The sequence below is a fragment of the Alosa sapidissima genome, chromosome 17 (assembly GCF_018492685.1).
Source record: "Alosa sapidissima isolate fAloSap1 chromosome 17, fAloSap1.pri, whole genome shotgun sequence".
NCBI classification, from domain to species: Eukaryota; Metazoa; Chordata; class Actinopteri; order Clupeiformes; family Clupeidae; genus Alosa; species Alosa sapidissima.
In genome coordinates, this window is record NC_055973.1 from 18,033,552 (window position 1) to 18,050,792 (window position 17,241).

Here is a 17,241-nt window from a genome sequence, read left to right on the forward strand (position 1 = left end):
TAGCCGGGCCTCAGATTCGGGCAAATAAAAGCCAGTATAATGTTGCTTCAATTTAACTCACAAAAGAGCTCTTCTTAATAATGTATATTGTTGGTTGGTTTAATATTGTTGCCAATGAAAAGTCATCATCCTACACCATGAGTCTCCAACACGTTGCTCTCAAGCTACCAGTCACGCACACAGCCCCTTTCTGAGCTAGAGGCTGAAGTAATAACCTACATTTAAACACAATTGTTGCTGCCAGGTATCAGCTGCCTTTATATAAAAATAAAAAAAAGTAAATCATGCATAATTTATAAAATAATTAAATTTAGTCTATCTTAGACCTCTTTAGCTATATGGAATAAGGTTTCCCTTGCAGCACAGCACACATACCATGAATGAATGAAAGCGGATGCCTTATCTCGCAATAAGCGGATGGAAATCCAGACACTCTTTCATACATGAAACTTAATGAACCATTGCCTACCGGTATGCCGCTCCTATAATGAAAAGTATAGGCATATGTAAACGCAAGAAATAAAGGCCTATAGCTGACTGGAATAGCCTACAAGCCATGGTCCAAATAAAGGTGCTGTGCTTTGCCCAGCCATAATTTGAGGATTTACCATAGTCTGTCCCCTAAACATTCCTCATCCGTTATCTAGACATGCATGAAAACATTTGAAAACAAAACTCACTGCCATGTAATATTTGATCGCTGTTTTGCTTCTAATTCTCTTTCACGTGAATATGCACAGAAAGTGAAAGTAGGCCTACTATGCTCTCCGTGTCTGTAGCTGTCTGTTCACGTCCGCAATCGATTATAACGTTCCTCAAATGGAGAACACATCCATGTTCTCTCGCGTTATATTATATGCTGTCATGCATCTGTGTTTGCAAAATTCCTGACGGTTCCTGATCGATAAACGTTTGTTTTCCTTTCCTGTCGATAGCGGTTGGTGTAGAAGCACCTAGGCTAGGCTATAATTTGACTTTAGCGGTGACAAATCCTGCTGAGAGAGAGAGAGAGAGAGAGAGAGAGAGAGGCACCTACAAAGTGGTCCTGCGCGCGCGCGTGTGTGTGTGTCTCTGTATGGGGTTCAATTGAAGTCAGAGTTGGCCCGTCCAGTCAATAGTCCCGCATTTAGGCCGCTCCATTATTAGATTAACGTCAGACAGCACTGTAAAATGTGTGGGAATTTCTCGCACTATGATGGCTAGAGTTGCGGGACTTTTATTAGTATGCTCAATACTTTGTAATAATGTATGCGCAATACCCTGCAATCCAGCGCTGAAATTTAGGCCCTGGTTTTAAATGCGCATCTTTTTTTCTCACGCTCCCTCGGAGGTGGCCAGCGAGCATTTGTTCTGTTGCCAGCTTGTGACAAAATATCGTCCAACATGCTTGATTGCATTGCATTCTCCACATTTTTAGCTAAATTTTCATGTACCACATCAGCATTTTTGTTCAGTGAATCTTTTGTAAATTGCTTTACAATAGCGTCGGGCCCTTGTCAGCAGCCTTCGGCTTGCCTCTTGCCACTATTCACTCCATCTTCAACATTCCCTGTAGAATTCTAATAATAAATTTCTAAATATCACCTGCTTGCTGCAGCTTCGGTCTGCACGTCCTTTTAAAACGCATCTTTTTCTCTCTCAAGCATTTATTCTGCTGCCGGCTTGCTTTACAATTACCGTCGGGCCTATAGGCCTATTGCCTGGCTTGCCTCAGCTTCGGTCACGTCCTTTTAAAACCGTCTTTTTCTCTATTATGAATATTTAATCTGCTGCCAGCTTGTGACTCCATATCGCCCAAAATGATTTCATTGCATTCTCCACATTTTTAGCTAAATTTTCATGTATCATATCAGCATTTTTGTTCAGTGAATCTTTTGTAAATTGCTTTACAATTACCGTCGGGCCTATCGCCTGTCTTGCTTCAGTCACGTCTAAAACTGCATCTTTTTCTCTCTTATGAGCATTTAATCTGCTGCCAGCTTGTGACTCCACATTGCCCAAAAGGCTTGATTGCATTGTATTCTCCGCAATTTATACATTTTGGTGTACCACATTGCATTTTCTTTCAGTGAATTTTTTGCTTTGCAATTACCTTGCCCTCCTCTTGGCTGCCTTCACTCCTTCGTCTTCATTAACATTAATCTTTTTGACCTCAATAATCCAGTTACATAGTCTCTGTTTTTGGTTTTGGATTTTGTGAAATACTTTTTTTAAATAAATGCGACTTATAGTCTATACACATATACAGAGAACGCCAGTCATTATTGGGAAAATAAGTCCCTTCAGGGTGAAGCAAGACCCCTCCGCTGGCGCGTCGGGGTCCGGTTCGCCCTGTCGGGACTTATTTTCTCAATAATGACCGGCGTTCTATACGTTGCTAAGTATTCCTTGAAGGATCAATACTGCCATGACAATACCACACCTGTCTCTCCCAGTTCATAGAGTGTGAAGCCATCAATCTGGAGGTAACCCTGGAAACGCTCCCTGTTCACCCACGAAGACAGGCTGCCATCTTCATATTCTGAGACAAGAGGCAGGCAAGGAGAAACAAAAAAGAAAAATCTTTATAATTCCTGTGATGCATACACATAGTGAAACATACAAAAATAACATGCATTTCCAACAAATGACAAAAAGCAAACTGAAAATTCTGACAAATTCAATAACTAACAACTGCATGTCTGAAATATTAAAAGAACACTGCCAACAATGTCTCACAGACATACAATAAATACTAACCAAGAAAACCCAGAATCAAATTTATATTTAAAATCAATAACAAACATTCTTTGTTGCACAGTGGAGGCTTACTCTGGTCTGAATTTTTACTAAGGGGAAGAAAAATGTGTAGCCATAGTCAACATTTGGACCACCTACTGGGGATGCAGAGCAACTCATCTGTGGGCCAACTTCCACCAAGTGTGCCAACAAATGTTTGCCTTTGGGTAAGACGGTTGGAAAAGACATGAGGCTAATGAATGAGTGTCTATGTGAAGGGCACCCAATACCAGAGATAGATTAGTCAAACAGAAACCTTTGCTCATGGGTGATTGTTAAAGGCAAGATTCAATATCCGTAGACCATTTTAATGGGACTGCAAGACAGCCACACAACATGGTTGTTTAGGCACTGAAATACTGCATTCTAAAAAGTTCCATTTATTTTTTGGACTACCAATAACAACTTATTTTTTCAACAGGAAATAATAAGGGCCAACTTTATATACAATGTTAACAAATGGCTATTTTTGCATGTCAGAAAAATGATCATTCTAGAGTGAAGTCAAAATTATTTCCCAGCAGATGTTGCAGTCAAAACACATAAACTTAATGTAATCAGTTTTCAGACCACAGAGTAAAATAAAAAAGTCAATGTAATAAATGCTAACTGGACGCTGAAGAGTAAACAGACATGCTGTTGTGGCAGGCAATCAGATGCAGCAAATGCTAAACTCAGTGAGTCAGGTTCATTTGACATGCACCCATTGCAGAGAGTGAAATATGGCTCTAGAGTATCATCTTAAGGATGAATAGAAGAAGATATAAAGATATATTGCATAGGTAAAAGTGCAGAGTTTCTGAAAACCTGTGAGACACTCGTCAAATATTCATACCTGGCTCTGTGTGAAAGTCTAATCCCAGAACAATGACACATGTGGGACAATTGAGATAATCTATTTAGACAGGATCAGACCTTATTAAGACGATGCTTCCTTGCAGCCGACAGTGGCCCAAACATAAACAATGAGCACATCTGACAGGCAAGTATGTCTCAAAAGAGATACTGTTGTGACTCTCCCCACTGAAGCTTGTTTTTGGAGAGACTGAAAACTGAAAATCAAATGACAAAGAGGTGAAACGACCATTCTTAGGTTGGATATGAAATAAGATATGACAAGGAATTCACTACCAGTGTCACCTCCCCACAGAGAATCACACAAGATGTGAAGTGTCCATATTTTTTAGGCTTAAAAATGAATCTCAGAAGACTTAACCATCCAGTACCATTCCCATCTGCAACATCCTGCCAAGGGTAGTAGATCAACCAAGTACCGTATGATATTAGAGAAGCTGCTCATTCATAGTGAGACAGATACTGCAAATGTCATTATAAACTTTGTTGAAATGGCATCAGTGGAATAACAAAAAATTGTAAATATCCTGTTGAGTAGATGAACTTTAAAGTTTTCCTTTATCTCTCTCTGTCTACTGATTTTTAATGTGTTTGCCTAACGCTCCACCCCTTCATTACGCAGTCATAGATGTCAGAGGACAGGATAGTCAGGGAGGGACACAAACACTGGCACACGCACACACCCAGACTGAATCACTTTCACCTTGGAACAAATTAGTTCTACTGCTGCCTCTAGCCTCGACACACATCTACACCATCACAAGGGCACACTACACAAACACACATTACACACACATACAGACACACACACACACACACACACACACACAAACAGTGAGACAGGCAGAGCTAACTATTAGGCTGTCAGAGGCTGGGAGGCCATGGCTCCTCTGATGGACAAAGCACAACGATGACAAGGTCAATGGAGTCTTCAGTCTCTCAGTGTAGGCAGTAACCCATAGTTGGGGAGTTTGGGGGGGGGTCTGGCCCCCCTGATTAGGACCTGGACACCCCCAGACTGGGGGTCTTGGGGATTGCATTATTCAATTATTCTTGTATTACACGTAATGTAAATTGCATTTCTGTCCCTCCCAAACTGCGTTAAAATGGTGTTTAGCAGCCAGAATTTCAAAAACGCTACTAATATGCTATGCACATGTAATGTGTGAATTTTGTCAGTGAAAATGCCAACTGTAGGCTACTCATTCTCTACTAACATTCATGCTTACCTGACTGTGTGTAGATGTAGCATGCCTTAGTTACTCGACTCGTGGTGTTCATTACATTTAATACACACAAGTGCATTACACTACTGACATTTGAGTTGAAAAGAACAAACTGCCTTTTAAGACGCACAGTCGACCCCCCCGTTTCCCTTTCCTCCTCAGTGAGAGAGTGCTTAAGCGACTTACATAATGCAATAAAAAATATATATATATTTCAGAATTTCACTAAAAGCTCCTGCATTAGTCAGTATGTAATAATATCTAATTCCAGCATAACATCATAGTGCTTCAGATTCACCCATTCCAAGTGGTAAAAAATGTATGGGCTCCCATGCTTGCAGCTTATTCTGCTCTACACTGCTGCAGGACTTTAAGTTTGCTACGTACAGAGAAACAGTCAAAGCTTGGTTGGGTTTGTGTCAAACAGGATTAACAAAAACCTGGCCCTGCTGCATCTGAACAGCAAACAGGAGGCTTCTCTTAATATGATACAATACTGCCATGTGATAAAAAATTACTCTTTCAAGGGTTCATGCTAACCCCACTTTTTTCTGCATGTTGTAGACACACATAGTCCTAGGACACAGCAAATGACACAGCAGTAAAACAAGACCCTGTGAACTTCTAGGCACTTCCTTTGATACCTCAAATAAGGGAAACGCATGCCTAAGTGCCATCTCATTTCAGGAGTTAATTTTATTGCCAACGGATCATCCTACCTTCTATATGGCTATCTGCAAATGCAGTAAAAGTGATATAAAAACAACACAGAAAGCAATTATGTTCTATGCAAACTTTTATCATACTTGAGGTCCTGTGCAAATCATCCTGTTCTCCTCTGACAGGAAGCTAACCTAGTCCACTAGTGGCCATTGCATCAACCGTGGGAAAAGAAAGACAAACCACCTCAAGCTGTCAGCTACCTCATCCAGGTAAAAATAATTCTATACAAAACAGAGGCATATGTTGTATTAACTTAGTATTGTCTAATAAAAGGTCTAGAACTAGACTACTGGTCTTGTGGATATTAATTTGTTTACTGCACTGATAGGTCATTTTGCGTACGATTTGCCTGGTCACAAAACTGGGCAAACAATGTTAAGCCTATGATATTGGCATGGAATGTTACATATTAATATAAATGAACGTAATTGTTCTGTGTATTGTTTTTACTGTATTTTGTTCACACTGCATATGAATACTAATATGTACATGTCAGATCTCCCAAGGGTTTGGTGGTGTGCTTTCCTGTCTGCTCTCTTTTTCGCCATGGCAACAATAGACGGACAAGAGGCTCTGCATATCTCAGTGGTGGAGAACAGAGTTCGAGGCGGGATGTGGGTGGTGAGGGTTCAATGCGATGACCCTTTCCTGTTAGGTTTCCTGTGGCGAAAGGAACCTTTTTGGAACCAAGAGGTGAAGCAGACGGACATAATAGTAGGGGCCTGGCCATCCAAAGTGCTCGAGTTTGTGCTCAGAGCCCAGCACAGAGCTCGGGGGCTGGACAACTCACACTACTGGGGGCCCTTTGTGACGGGACTGTGTCTGGACGCTGTATTCTTCCGATTCTCCCTACCACCTGAGGTACTGGAGAAAGGCTTGCTAAAGGCGATGCAGGAGAGTGGAGGAGAACTGGTGCTCTACCGCTAACATGAGATATCTTCCACACTGGCCATAATATTCATGGACTGGCCCTGTGCATGGGCATGTATGCAGGTCTTGGTGTATAGGATTGGGGGGGGGGGGGGGGGGGGGGGGGGGGGGGGCATTAACCAAATTTAAATGGAGGCTATGACTGACTTAGTGCCAAAAAAAGACTAATTATGCTAGAAACTGGCACAACACATTTTAAAGGTAAAACAAGGACTGATAATACGCATCTGTTCTGCAATCTTGTCTCACAGCTTTGAAATGATTGATTGAGTCTAGTTATTCATGATTACTGTGTTGAATTTCTTATAAGATATTTCGGTCAGTGGAGGAACTCTCAGTGGTGTATGTTTATTGTTTTTTTATAGCTGTTTTTTATAGCTTCTACGGTTATCCATTTTCTTTATCTAATTAATCTAACATTATTTTACTTTAATACACAACCTGCAGTCCTAAATAAAATAAAAAGGTCTCTGGACCAGTATGTTGTACAGGGACAGGTCATGGAACAGAGGTTTGAGGTAAGTGTGTGGAAACCATGTGAGGAGAGAATGACTAAGGCAGAAAGAATAATTCCACCACTGCTGAAGTGCTTTGGATAGAGCCACACTATCATTTCCCCTTGGGCTGTGCCGTTTCCCTAAGACACAGAAGGTTCCCCGCTGAAAAGAGAAGGTTACACACCAGATAAATCACAGCCTGTACTGGGAAAGTTCAGCACAAAGTGGCAGCATTCTATTTAGGGTTTCTATGCATCAATGCAATGCCTCGCTCTCCCTGCCTCACACATCAGCATGTTTGTGAATGCGTGGGCGTACTGTATGCACAGGGGCATATAAAAATGTGTGTGTATGCCATAAACTATTTTTATACTTGGTCAAAATCCTGTAAGCTTCAGCTTTGGCACACTGGCACCTTTGCATTTCAAGAGGTTCAAACATTGTCGAGACAAACTAATTTCAGCAGATCATTCTCAGTGGCCAAATATGCAGACAATTCATCCTTGCTCTTGTTCATCTCTATGAATTCTGAGTGGATTTCTCTACTACAGTAACAGACTAACCACAGGTCCAACAAAAAGCTGAACCGTGTGGCTCCATGACAGAGTCTCGGATCATACCCATGAGCAATGAGCCAGAAGAGGAAGAAAAAAATCAAAGAGACAAAACACACACAAACACCAGTGTGAACATGGGTCAAAAAGGACAAAGGGTTAGCACTAGCCTGTAATTTAGCTAAAGCTGACAGGGAGGCCTACCATGGTGGAAAACACACATATAGCACTTAAAATCGGACCGCATTCACATAGGCTTTCTAGGCTGTTTCAGGTCAGATATTCAATTATTGCAGCATCACTAGAGTCCATGCATTTATGCCTTCATGTGTGTAGTGAAAAGAGGTTGATTTCAGAGAAAATGTGAATGCTTATTGGAGTCACATGAGGATGCTATCTCAAGAAACGTTTTTGTGAGAAGAAAATTACTCACGATCATATGTGAAGTAGCTGCCATCTTTGAAGACCACCACAGAGGGCAACTCAGGCAAAGTAACAGTCTGATGACAAAAAGAGAGTGAAAGAACTTTAGCAGTAAATGAGCACCGGTATGTTTGGCTGGAAGGATGTCAAGAGCCCAAAACATGTCATTTCAGTGAAATAGGACAAATTCAAAAGAGGATTGTGAATGATGACACTTAAGTGCACTGCATGGTAACTCACCTCAGGTAAAACGTCCTCTAAGGCAGAGAAGAAGTAAGTGTAGACAATCAGCTCAGATGCCACCTCAATGTACTTCTCCTGGAATCAGGAAATAGAGGTGAGACCAGGGTCATGCATCCGTTTTCTGACGCAGTCCTCACTACCTCTTAGTCAAGGCACAGGCCCAAGTAAATCACAAAATAATGAGGCATCAAAGAGCTACGGCTGATTTTCTGAAATGTTGCTTTGGCCATGACTGAGTTATAGGCACTGTCTCTCACATCAGCATCATTTTATGGCCAATCTGTCACAGTTGTTGGGAAGCTCTGGTGACAGTGCTTTGCAAACCGCGACGTGCTCGCCTTTATCCCAAGCTGCCACAGCACCCTGCTGCAGGGCCACTTTATGGCCCAATCAATAAATGCAATTTTCACTGCGGGGCACATACAGAAACACAATGCCTAGGGTACACAGACGTTACAAATATCAGCCAACATCCAACTTTTATTGTCAGAGAAGAGCTAAACATGTCTGACTTGAAATAATCTGCGTGCAATGCAATCTTCCTCCTGAATTCTATATTAGATTTCAGAAGTCCATGATGGGGGACTTGTTTGTCTTGATAAGGAGGACAAACACACACACACACACACACACACACACACACACACACACACACACACACACACACACACACACACACATAGTGCCAGAGCTGCCATTAGCTGCAAGGATCAGTCAGCTACTGACATCGCCATCATGCATGATTCATGACCACAGTGGGGGAGGGAACAGACAAGTGTGTCCACTCTGTGACATGAGAGCATGGGCATAGCATTAGAAAAATCTATAGACGGAGCCCTGGTACAAAGCCATTGATCATTCTGAGGGGGGTATGGAATACGCAAAAAGGAATAGGTTTTATATATGTGTCTGATAATGACCAGGGATGTATAATAAACTGACCTAATGGGCTCTGGACAAAAGCAGTAAGCCCCGCACTCTGTCACTACGTTTAAGAAAACACTGCAGTGTACCCAACAGTCAGTCCCTTCAACACAATTTTAACAAAAGGTCATTTAAGCAGAGTTTCTTCAAATACCTCAGATTTATTTCCAACATTTGTTTCCTAAATATAGCAACCACAATGTTGGAGCGTGTCATAATGGGCTATTTTTCTAATGACCTGCCAGCTGTCGCTTCCAACTATTACAGGCTTACTTTCAGCGGTGACTCCCCACCGATGTAAACGAACAGCACATCGTGCCTCTTCATGACGTGCTCAAACATCTGCTTGCTTGGCAGGGGGCGCACAGCTGGCCTAAAATAGAGAGGGAATAAGATAAAATCAGAAGGCAGAACAAAGAGACACTGGTTGCACCTACAATATCCAAGCTGTACAAAACGATGGGGGGGAAATGATGAACACTTGACTGGTGTAACCAGTACCATGTGACACTGGCTGGAACACAATAGTCAATACTGTTACTCTTGATCCTCTAGCTCCATCTGGTGGACAGCTGTGGCAAAAATACATGTATAAGCATACAATGTGACAATATATGGGTAATTCTGTATTTTAGTGTTACATTGTTTTCTTCTACATGTAGACAGTCATATTTAACATCACATATTAGGATTGTGCACAACAATAAATAAAAGTGAAACACCCATGACATTTACAGTATCTGATATCTGACACACTTCTAATTCCACTCAATTTGAACCAATTTGATCATATTCCCTGTACATTTGTGTAACTTACAGACCCCCTTAAAACAGTGACAGTTGATCTCCAGGGGCTTATAGTACTAATAAATGGCAAATTAATTCATTTTATATCACATATGTGCATCTGGATGACACATTTAGGCATTCTTCAGCATCAAGTTAAATGATAAACTAGTGTCCAGAATGATGAAAAGCCTGCTAGCCTTACCCAGCGACCCTGTTAGCGAATTCTATGATGTCATCTTTGGTCCTTGGCCCTTTGTAATTATAGGCCATATCTCCTTTAAGCCTGCGATGCAGATTGAGATGGACACAGACAGGGAGCAGAGGGCAATGGGAGGCAGAGGAGAAGGAGGGGGGAGGAGAATGAGAGATAATGAGAAGGTCTATTCAATTCTCTATTGAGCTTGACAAGAACAACCTTATATAACCTTGCGTGAGTAGATTAAAACTAAATTCACCCCTTTAGGATACTTATGGAGACCAAAACATTCAGTGTTATGACAGTGTTATGACTAGTACTTCAGATGCATTAACAGTTCTGAATAAATACATAGTATAATAAACCCATTTGATGCAATTTGAAGCAGAAATCCATGGCTTCCGGTTTCACGGATGCATAAAAATAAGACACAGAAGTCAAATGTCCTAATCATTCTTTAACAGAGAAAGAAAAGAGAGTAGACAATTGAACAGTGAAAAGCCAGGAACAAAACGCCTTTCCTGTCATTTAGTTGCAAATGTAAGTGGCTGAACTTCACTAAAGGCTACCGAGACTTTGCATGGAATTGTGTTCCATGGTTTTTGGCAACATTTTATTTATTTTATATATATTTATTTTATTTAAATTATGGGCAAAGGGCAGTCACTCAAAGAGCAAAGTGTCTGATACATAAATACTAAAGCTATTGAATGGCATGTGGGACCATTGAGCTGACACACCAAGGTTTTTTTCTTTGTTTCTTGCCCATGACATTACATTAGCCAGCAGATTTTGACTCATTAAATCAGCTTTAGTTAGACTTTAGACTTTTTCCCCACTATTTAAATTAGGGCCCAAGGAGTGTTTAGTGTACTGTACATAGAAGGACGACTATACTGAAAGAGCCCCATGCCTACTGTTATGGTGGAGGGTTTGTGATGTTGTAGGGATGCTTTCCCTCAAAAGGCCCTGGGAACCGTATTATGGTGCATGGTACCATAAACTCAATGAAATACCTAGACATTTAAAATTGAAATCAGTCTTCCTCTGTCAAGACACTAAACGTGGGTCAGTACTGGATCATCTAGCAGGTCAATAATGCAAAACATAGGTCAAGATCAGCTCTAAGCTACTGTGCATAGAAAACCATTTAAAAAAATTATACAGAAAACATGTGGGGTGATCTAGAATGTATAAAAGAAATTTGTATCTGCAGGATCTGGGGGATGTAGAGATCTGAGGAGATTCCATGAATAGTGTCAAATTCCCTGCTTTGTATTCTCCAACATTATGTGAAGTTATTGGAGAGCTGTTTTTATTGGCAAAGGGAGGTTTTACATAAGTATTAAGTATTAAATACAAGGGTGCCAATAATTGTGGAACATCTGTTTTTGTAAAAAAAAAAAAATGAATAATAATAATAATAATAATAATAATAATAATAATAATAATAATTTCTTGATCCGTTTTTTTTCTCAGAATACTTTTGCTCCCATATTGTTTTCAACGTGAGCTAGATCACCAAAATATGTTTTTTATACCTCTTTTTATCTTTACCATGATCAAACTGAAAGAAAATCTCCACTTCCAGAGAAAAAAAGTCAACAGCACACACGTATGAGAACCAAAAACAGGCCCATTATTTTTTCACTGTACAATAGATACATATAACAGCCAGAGCCTTTGGACAAAACAACTCCACCAAATTGTTTTCATTATTTCCAGGGTAATGCCACTCCGCTTAAACTAGATGTGATGGATGCCAGGACTCTGCTGATACCCTTAACGAGTGTTTGCTAGGGTTACATGCATAAACAAAGATTATTCTTGCCCTGTCTGCCAGCCTAATGAGGGAGAAAAGAAGTGATCCCCCACGTCCTCCCAACCAGCAGCCCTAAAGCCATTTTCCCTGAAGGCCTGGCATTAAATAGTCCCCTGAGTATATTTTATTCTGATCTCACTTTGAAGGGAACTCGGCTTAAAAACAACATATTAAAGCCCCTGCTGAAGTAGACATCTGCGGGTCTGATACAGCCATGTGATGGTGGATGGCCCAATTACTTTATTTCAGAAGGAAAACGGAGAAAACAGGCTCCAAACCATTTTTTGCACAAAAAGGCCTTCATAATTATAACGCACATTAACCCTTTCATCTCAAAGCTAAATGGGGTATGGACTACAAACCTGTAATATATAGGAGGAAATTAAAGGGTTAAGTGGATCGGGTTGGGTGGTCAGGCATGAATAACTGCTGCGCTAGAGGGTACCAATTTACTCCAGACTGAATGTCTTATATTTTAGTCATAATAAGGGTGTGTTTGCCTCTCTAGCCTTTCATTTTTATGTTATGTACTATCTGTACTCAGATATTGTTGATAAGTCTCACATTATGTCAATTCTGTCATTATGTGAGACAATAAAGCTTTTATAATCCACCATTGAGATCAGATACAAATGTTTATATTCAATTATGTCCATTATGCTTGTATTACAATGTGAAATAAAGAAGAAGAAAAAAAATATAGAAAGTCTAAATCAATTTCTATAATTGTTTTTCAGTGTGGTCTGTGTCATGTTCTGAAAACCTTCAAAAACTAATGAAACTACTCCAAACTTATGGTAATCAATAAATCAGATCAGACTTTTAAGATAAGAGGAGCATACTTGTCTGTCTGCAATCTAAATACATGAGGACACAAATTGGGTTTCTCTTCCTTCATTAGGCTCCAACTTGCAAACAAAATTAGTTTCCCCATCAGGCCCAATGGGGCCCGCTGGGTAAGTAGCAATAACACCTCATTCCCGAAGCAAGCGAACCCAGGATTGCATAAGCAGAGCCCTCAAGGGCCATTCTCATTACAGCATCTGCAACACCCCAGAGTCACCAGCCCCAGTAGTAGCTCCTGAAATGTGTCACTGTGAGTTGAAGCCAGTTTCTAAAGTCAAGCAAAAACTCCCGTGGGCACAGGCATGTGTAGATTCTTTAAATTTGCATTTAAAATGGCAAAGGTCGCCCAGAATTCACGTGGATTGGTTGAATTTGCGTTAATTGTTGTGATCGCAACATCGCAAATTTCTGGAGGGACTGATAATATACACAAAAGCAAACACACATATGCACACACTCATTTACATATACAAAAGTTGCAAGAGTAGGGGATGGAGTAGGAGATGGAGACAAATTGACAAGCGTGATTTATTTTTGCGCAGAGAATGTTCAGGACTGAGCCGTGGTCATATATTGTACCGCTATGCGATGCATCTAGTTTTTCAATGTTTTACCAGTGTTATATTGTCTACAAATGATTTATGTGAAAATGCACTCCTACCCCACCCCTCACAATTATTGGCAATATAGTACTCACAGTTTGATTGTTGGATATCCTCGCACACCAAATTCTGAAGCCATACCTAGTAAGAGAAAACATGTGCATGAATTATCTATATTGGTGGACACCTTTCCACAAACATGCCAAGAGGTACAACAATAATTGAATGATTAAAGTCAGAAGTGTAAGACAGTAGTTCAAAAACCACTGATTTCTTCATTTAATGCAACAGCATAGTGAAATATTTTCTTACATTTTTGACGCAATGTGATCCAACCCAAACCACAGAACACGACAGTTTGTGTAGTAATGTGTTCAGTAATGTGCAGTAATGTGTTCTACAAATTAACTATACATCACAAGAGTGAATTTGGAAGGGATAAAACATGTGTTACCTGTAAAAACACCTCAAAAAGTTGCAGATCACTGTTTACTGTTGCTATATGTATGATTTAAAATAGGGATGCATGATATTATTGGTAGGAAATCGGTATCGGCAGACGACCACGTAGGAATTGTATTATCGGCATGGGCAGATATGAAACTTGACATGTAAATGTTTAATCATATCTCACATCATATCTCATTTACATCTACAACATTAAATTAAAAACAGGTTTCTCGGCCAAGTATACTTGCGTATACAAGGAATTTGGTCTCTGCATTTATCCCATCTGTGAATTAGTGAACACACAGAGCACACAGTGAACACAGAGTGAAGTGAAGCACACACTAACCCGGAGCAGTGAGCTGCCTTGCTACAGCGGCGCTCAGGGGTTGAGGTGTTAGGTGCCTTGCACAAGGGCACTTCAGCCGTTCATAGTCGGGGATTGAACCGGCAACCCTCCGGTTACAAGCCCGAAGCCCTAACCAGTAGGCCACGACTGCCCTGTGTTGCGATGATTTCCTTATTTTTCACTTTCAATGAAAGTTTTGTATATCTGTCTGCAACTACTAGACATTCACAATAAGAGTAATAGGTTAATTCTAGTACAGGAGAGACCCCTAGAGCAGTGTTTCTTAACTGGTGGGTCGCGGAATCGTTCTGGGTAGGTCGTGGAGGTTGTTGTTAAAAAATAAATAAATGAAATGTAAAAAAAAATAGCCATTTCAAATGCCACCCTATCAGATCTAATGTCGGACCTTTAGTCTATAAAATGTATTTTGTATGCTAGTCGTTGCCATGGCCATAGACAATGTTTATGTGACAGGTCATGTTAGACATCATTTTAGCAGTAAATATGCAAGTAGCCCTGAATATTTGAAGTATGGATTCAGATGTTGAGGACAAAAAGGGACAGAAACCTCAGTGTATAATGAGCAGTGAATTGCTGACACATGAGAGCATGAAACCATCACAACTAAAACACCACATGAAAACAAAGCACCCTACTGTCAAAGACAAACCTGTTGAGTAGCCTACTTCGAAAGGTGACGTTAGGAGTTCAGGACTTTGCAAATGTGCCTATGATCAGCATGTTCCAAACAAGTAACCTAGCCTATAGGCACTTTGCACATATTACCACATAGCTCACCGTATCAGTTTGGCTTGAATGCTAAAAAATATGAGTCGTGACTTAATGACCAGGAAATTTAGGGTTCCAAGGCTAGACCAGTTAAGAACCACTGCTTTGGAGGAAATAAAAAAAAATGTGTGAATATCTGTATCAACATTGGAAATTGGCCAAAAAATTTGTTTGAATATCGTCAGAAATACGATATTGTGCATCCCTAATTTTAAATATTACAAAATTCCTTAGAGAGAGCAACAGTGTGCTCTGTGAAGTAATGTGAAGAAATTACCCTTTTGACGTAATGTCAAAAGACCTATGCTTTGTGTTACCCAGATATCTACTATAGTTTGCATTGACCTAGGGTTATAGATATGCGTACTTCAGGAAGCATTGTAAGACCCTGTGTAGAGGCATTTTGATGTTTTGGAACTTTAAAACAGAAAAGTTTGGGACATGTACACCTCACCTGCCTGCTGTTTAGAGTGGCAAGCCCTATAATCCTCTATTTGCAACACATAAAGCTCTCCCATCTCTGGTCTCTAAATGGACAGGCCTGTAATCCTGGAGTCAGCACACTTTCCTCACCTGCTTTATAAGTATTAAGTAGCTTCTTTTAACAAAGCTGTGGCCAAACCTTAATGTCATGTAATCTCACTCTGGAACTCAAAGCAGATTATCGTAATTAACTTGCTTGAGAGGATTGGCCCAAAGTGTAATCTGTGTTTTCTGTATCACCCAGGATGCCTTAGTAGTCAGGTGGAAATACCACTGCGGCCATAATACAACAGAGATTTCCCATGTACAATCGTTTAAGGAGCACCAACCACCCAAGTGCATAGCAAATAGAGCTGTCTATCTAAGAACTAGTTTTTATTTTTATTTTTTTATAAATCTTTTATTAGTCACATTTATGGGCTTAGTCAATGGCAAATTAAACAAAACACCATCTTGTCTTATGTGTATTAAGGACAGTACGGAAAAGATAACAACCATGTTAAATTGCTATTTTGCAATTGCTAATTGTTATCTGTATATTGTAATAAAATATGCAATCTCACCAGAGTAAGCAGTTGCATCCATTTTGCCAACTCTGACAGGAGACCCTGAGCTCTTCAACTCAGCACCGACATCATGCCACACTGGCTCCAACTTTTTACAGTAGCCACACCAAGGGGCATAAAACTACAGTAGACAGCACATGACAACACATTAAACATGTAAAATATTAAAAGTCAAAAAAAGAATACGATGTCAGGCTATTTCACAAAGCAAAGATGAGTTACAGTATTTTGTGAAGCTAATACCATTCCTACAAGATGCTCACATTCAAGTAGGCTATAAACACCACACTTTAATTTTAAGAGTTAATCCCATTTTTTTGCAGTGAAAGATGTATTGTTTATTCACATTGAACTATTTAAAGTGTACCTGAGGGCATTTTCATGGAAAACGGAACTGAACTGAACACATGTTGCGTAATCAAAACATCCATTTCTCATTAGTACAAAGAATATTTAATAACTTAAGCAGCATATAGTCTAGTACAGCCAAGCTAGCAAATTCTTTGATTATGTCCAGTTTGACTGGATAAAACTTCCTGCATTTTCACAAAGGCCTTTCTCTTTGTACTGTCCTAGCCATCTGCCCAGGCTCCAGACAGGAACCCTGTGTTGAACCAACTCTGATACCACATCATCCGCACACAGACTAAACCCACCCAGTACCCCCGCCATTTGCGCCCACCTAATCTAGCATGCATGACTTCTCTTTCACTAAAAAACACAGCACAGCGCATCGTCTCCTATTCCACCAGCCTAGCAGCTTCCGTAAGGGATGAAAATCACAGAGCTGTCGAGGGTGCCCATTGGCAGTGGCTCTAAAGGGGTGCATACAGCTTGAATGTTGTCTCTATGTGTGTCTGTGTATGAAACAGAGATACTCACATCTACTATCCACACATCATCCATGCGTTTGTCTTTAAACCTACAGAAGAACAGCACGTTTAAAGATTTAAAAAGCTCACAAGATGCCATATGATAAAGGATGGTAAATGTCTACACTGAGGATGTTAATGCTGTGTTAAGTCAACTACTGTACCAATACAATAAAGTTAGCCTATGCTACAGAATGGCATGACAGACTGTTGTTTCCTGTTAGGAAGTGAGCAAGGGGTGTGAATTTGCAAAACACTGTTAATATTGTTACAAAGGGTATGACTGCGTAAATCAACAAAGCGTATCAACAAAGTGTAGGTCAGCGA

General features: G+C 40.3%; 1 protein-coding gene across 1 annotated transcript in view; it reads right to left on the reverse strand.

Annotated features, from left to right (window-relative positions):
* Positions 1 to 17,241, reverse strand: part of tmx3b (thioredoxin related transmembrane protein 3b) — a 31,772-nt gene that overhangs the window by 13,815 nt on the left and 716 nt on the right. The window contains exons 3-10 of the mRNA XM_042067846.1: positions 16,925 to 16,964; positions 16,040 to 16,163; positions 13,504 to 13,549; positions 10,145 to 10,225; positions 9,427 to 9,526; positions 8,227 to 8,304; positions 7,997 to 8,063; positions 2,423 to 2,521 (exon numbers count right to left, since the gene is read on the reverse strand). Coding sequence (XP_041923780.1) covers positions 2,423 to 2,521; positions 7,997 to 8,063; positions 8,227 to 8,304; positions 9,427 to 9,526; positions 10,145 to 10,225; positions 13,504 to 13,549; positions 16,040 to 16,163; positions 16,925 to 16,964 — 635 coding nt within the window. The remainder of the gene's footprint in view (positions 1 to 2,422; positions 2,522 to 7,996; positions 8,064 to 8,226; positions 8,305 to 9,426; positions 9,527 to 10,144; positions 10,226 to 13,503; positions 13,550 to 16,039; positions 16,164 to 16,924; positions 16,965 to 17,241) is intronic.